Source organism: Anopheles ziemanni, chromosome 3 (assembly GCF_943734765.1).
Source record: "Anopheles ziemanni chromosome 3, idAnoZiCoDA_A2_x.2, whole genome shotgun sequence".
NCBI lineage: Eukaryota > Metazoa > Arthropoda > Insecta > Diptera > Culicidae > Anopheles > Anopheles ziemanni.
The window spans coordinates 21434417-21438389 of NC_080706.1; the positions used below are offsets into that span (position 1 = coordinate 21434417).

The window sequence follows — 3973 nt, forward strand, 5'->3', positions numbered from 1 at the left end:
GCATTGAAAATGATCGCTTGATGGAAGGAAGTAACCTGCAGTGTGGGAGGATGAGGGCAGCACAGTAGCTAATGATGGCGACAGTGGCAGCAAATGATAAACTACCGACTAAAATACACTAGAACAGGTGAGCAAGAACAAATAAAACAGGATGCATCGGTCCACAAGGACGCAAGGAGAAATTTACTGCATAACAAAATGCTCAATAATGAACATGCAAACAATAACAAACAAACAAACAAACAAACAATCCAACAAACAAACAAACAAACAAACGAACAAACAAAAAAACAAAACAAACAAAAAAGATGGATTGAAAAATCAGGTGAAAACCTGTTCTAATGTAGTGAGGGAAAAAGGTCTACGGGGATCCCCCACAGTGGCCGACAGTGCATGTAACGTGTAACCGCATTCGCTAATATGTCCGAGAAAATTTGTTCAGAGAAAGAAAAAAAAAACACCGTAACACTCAAGCATAAAATTGTAAGCAGTAACGAGCGATTCGTACAACTTTAAGAATGCTGGACGGACTGGAACAGCAAAAGGTTATGAAAATAAAGTATTATTATTAATAAAAAATCAATTGAAAGCTCCTTCTTTAACGTATGCGTAGAACCATTTGGAAGAAAATTGAGATGGAAAACTTTACATAACGAAAGTTTTTTAAATTTAGATTTCAAACAGGTTAAACCACAGCAAACTATATGATATGGGAAGAGGGTGTCGTCTGCTTTGCAAATATTGCATAGTTCAATTATACTTCGTATTAGAAACTGATAATGACGGTAGACAAGAAAGGAAAGAAAACATCTCTAAACGGTAGGTACTAACCTTAAAAAAAAATGAAGTATTTAATATTCTTAAAAGTATAGCAATGTTCTTTTCACTATGCAGTAGTCTGCATGTCTATCAAGTTCTTGGTGCATTTTTTTAACAGCTTCAATGTGACCGTGTTATCACAAGGGGATGTATCAGCTGCGAGATGCTACCGCTTATTCTTTCATACTTTGATGCCCGCTTATCAACTGCACAATTGCAGTCCAGCGGTAAAGTGCCAAAAACAAACAGAAAATACATTTACCCCAAGTGACTGTACACTTACGTTGATTACGACGCGTAACGCCCGAAACCGCACGAGAATGTCAAAAGGTCTAACCGTAGCGGTTACGTTGCTAGCTCAGGATAAGGATGATCTTGAGTCGATCGCAGACCCGTTTTCGGCTATAAAAGCAAGACGGCGCCCGACGAGAGAGTAGTCTGCCTGGGAGAAGCCTGCGTGCCACCGAGCAGTAGGATCTTTAGTCGAAGGGCCCATCAAACGACGAGCACGATGCGATCGTTCCTAGCGGTCACCGTGGTGTGCCTGCTGGCCTGCACCGCCAGCGGCTACTACATGACCAAGGAGGTCAAGTACGCCGACAAGCCGTTCCTGGAGAAGCAGAAGGCCATCCTGGAGATCTTCCAGCACGTGCACCAGCCGGAACTGCACACGCACCTGTGGGAGGAGCAGAAGACGTTCGATCTGGCCGCGTACAAGGAGCACTTCACCAAGCCGCAGGTCGTCGACGAGTTCATGCGCTTCTACAAGTACGGTCTACTGCCGATGGAGGAGATCTTCTCGGTGTACAATGAGTACCATCGCGAGCAGGCCGTCGCTCTGTTCCATGTGTTCTACTACGCCAAGGACTGGGATGCGTTCTACAAGACGATGCTGTGGTCGCGCTTCCACGTGAACGAAGGCATGTTCGTGTACGCCGTCACTGTGGCCGTGCTACATCGCCAGGACATGCAGGGCATCGTTCTGCCGGCACCGTACGAGATCTATCCGTTCTACTTCTTCAACGACGTGGTGATCAGCAAGGCCCAGCGCTACAAGATGCAGGGCTTCTATCGCATGAAGAAGGCGGACGGTGTGTACAGTGCGTACGTACCGAGCAACTACACCGGCTACTACGTCCACAGCAACCCGGAGCAGCGCGTCAGCTACTTCATGGAGGACATTGGTCTGAATTCCTACTACTACTACTTCCACGCCGACTACCCGACGTGGATGGGTGGCGAAGAGTTTGGCCTGTACAAGGACCGCCGCGGCGAGTTCTACCTGTACCAGCACCAGCAGTTCCTGGCCCGCTACTACCTCGAGCGCCTGTCGAACGATCTCGGCACGATCCCCACCTTCTCGTGGTACGAACCGGTCACCACCGGATACTACCCGTACCTGCGCTACTACAACGGCGTCCCGTTCCCGGCCCGCGAGAACCACCACAACGCGTACGCGGATAAGCACGAGATCGTCCAGGAGATCACCGACTACGAGCGCCGCCTGATGGAAGCGATCGACTACGGGTTCATCATCCTGCCCGACGGAACGTTCGTGAACATCACCACCCCGACCGGCGTCGAGTACCTCGGCAACCTGATCCAGTCGAACGGCGATAGCGTGAACCGTCGCTTCTACGGCTACCTGGAGAAGGTGGCCAAGTTCTTCCTCGGTGGTTCGTTCGAGATGTTCAACGAGTTCCGCGCGGTCCCGAGCGTGCTCGAGCGATACGAGACGGCGATGCGCGACCCGGTGTTCTATCAGTTCTTCAAGCGCATCATCGGCTTCTACTACCGCTATCTGGACACGCTGCCGAGCTACAAGTACGACGAGATTAACTTCCCCGGCGTGAAGCTGAGCGTGGTCGAGATGGACAAGCTGGTGACGTACTTCGATAACTTCGACGCCGACATCACCAACGCCGTCGATGTGGAGGTGTTCGACGACACCACGATGAAGGCGGGCGAGATGAAGAAGTTCGGCAAGATGGCCCACTATCAGGGTGAGGACTTCGTGCTGTACGCGCGCATGCCCCGCCTGAACCACCTTCCCTTCACGTTCAAGCTGAACGTTGTCTCCGACAAGCCGCAGAAGGCGGTCGTGACGGTGTTCATCGGGCCGAAGTACGATCAGTACGGTAACGTGTACAGCATCAACGCCAACCGGGAGAACTTCTTCCAGCTGGACCACTTCCTGGTCGACCTGGTGTCCGGCGACAACGTGGTCACGCGCAACTCGAAGGACTTCAGCTGGTTCGTCAAGGACCGTACCACCTACTTCGAGCTGTACAAGCAGGTCATGCAGGCGTTCGGCAGCGAGGAGTACAAGTTCCCGCTCGATATGACCGAGGCGCACTGCGGCTTCCCGGCCCGTCTGATGCTGCCGAAGGGTAAGAAGGGTGGCATGCCGTTCCAGTTCTTCTTCATGGTTGCCCCGTACCACGCGCCCAAGGTTGAACGCTTCACCGGCTACGAGTCGACCATTTCCTGCGGTGTTGGATCCGGTGCCCGCTATCTGGACACCTTGCCGTTCGGCTATCCGTTCGATCGCAAGATTAACGAAGCAGTCTGGTTCACGCCCAACATGGCGTACTACGATGCGGTAATCTACCACAAGAGTGAAACCGAGGTTAACTCGGTCGTCGTTTAGAGTGTTTTCGGGTTAAGTGATCGGGTGCAAGCTACTCAAATTACAACAATAAAGAGCTTTTCATTATAACTTTATGTAATGAATTATTTGCAAGCGATGAATGATATTTACATTTCCATGCGTTTAGAGTTATTGAGCTGCTTTAATAATCAACTACTTTTATGAATGTTTATTATTGTTTAAAAAAAGTAACATATTTTTAAAACTATATTTAATGGATGCAACTCTTGAGAGTTAAATACTGTAAGTAGTAAATAATGTTGGTTTGGTGAGTTGGAAAGGTATCTCGAATTGAAATCCCCAGCACCCTCAATTCGTCATTTTACATTTGAAGTTATAGCTAAGTATAAGTTACACAAATTAACACGCATTAACAGATGCTAATAGTAAAGAGAAACATTAGTTTCTTTTATAACCACATTATGGCCTGAATTGGATATGTTCCACATTCGAATACAAATATTATTTCTGACCATTTTACTGGTTCTTTGACGTTGCATGTAC

General features: G+C 48.5%; 1 protein-coding gene across 1 annotated transcript; it reads left to right on the top strand.

Moving 5' to 3' along the window:
- Positions 1-1330: 1330 nt before the first annotated feature.
- Positions 1331-3469, top strand: LOC131288880 (hexamerin-1.1). Its single transcript, XM_058318058.1, has one exon. It carries the CDS (start codon positions 1331-1333, stop codon positions 3467-3469), a length of 2139 nt encoding a protein of 712 aa, XP_058174041.1.
- Positions 3470-3973: the final 504 nt, after the last annotated feature.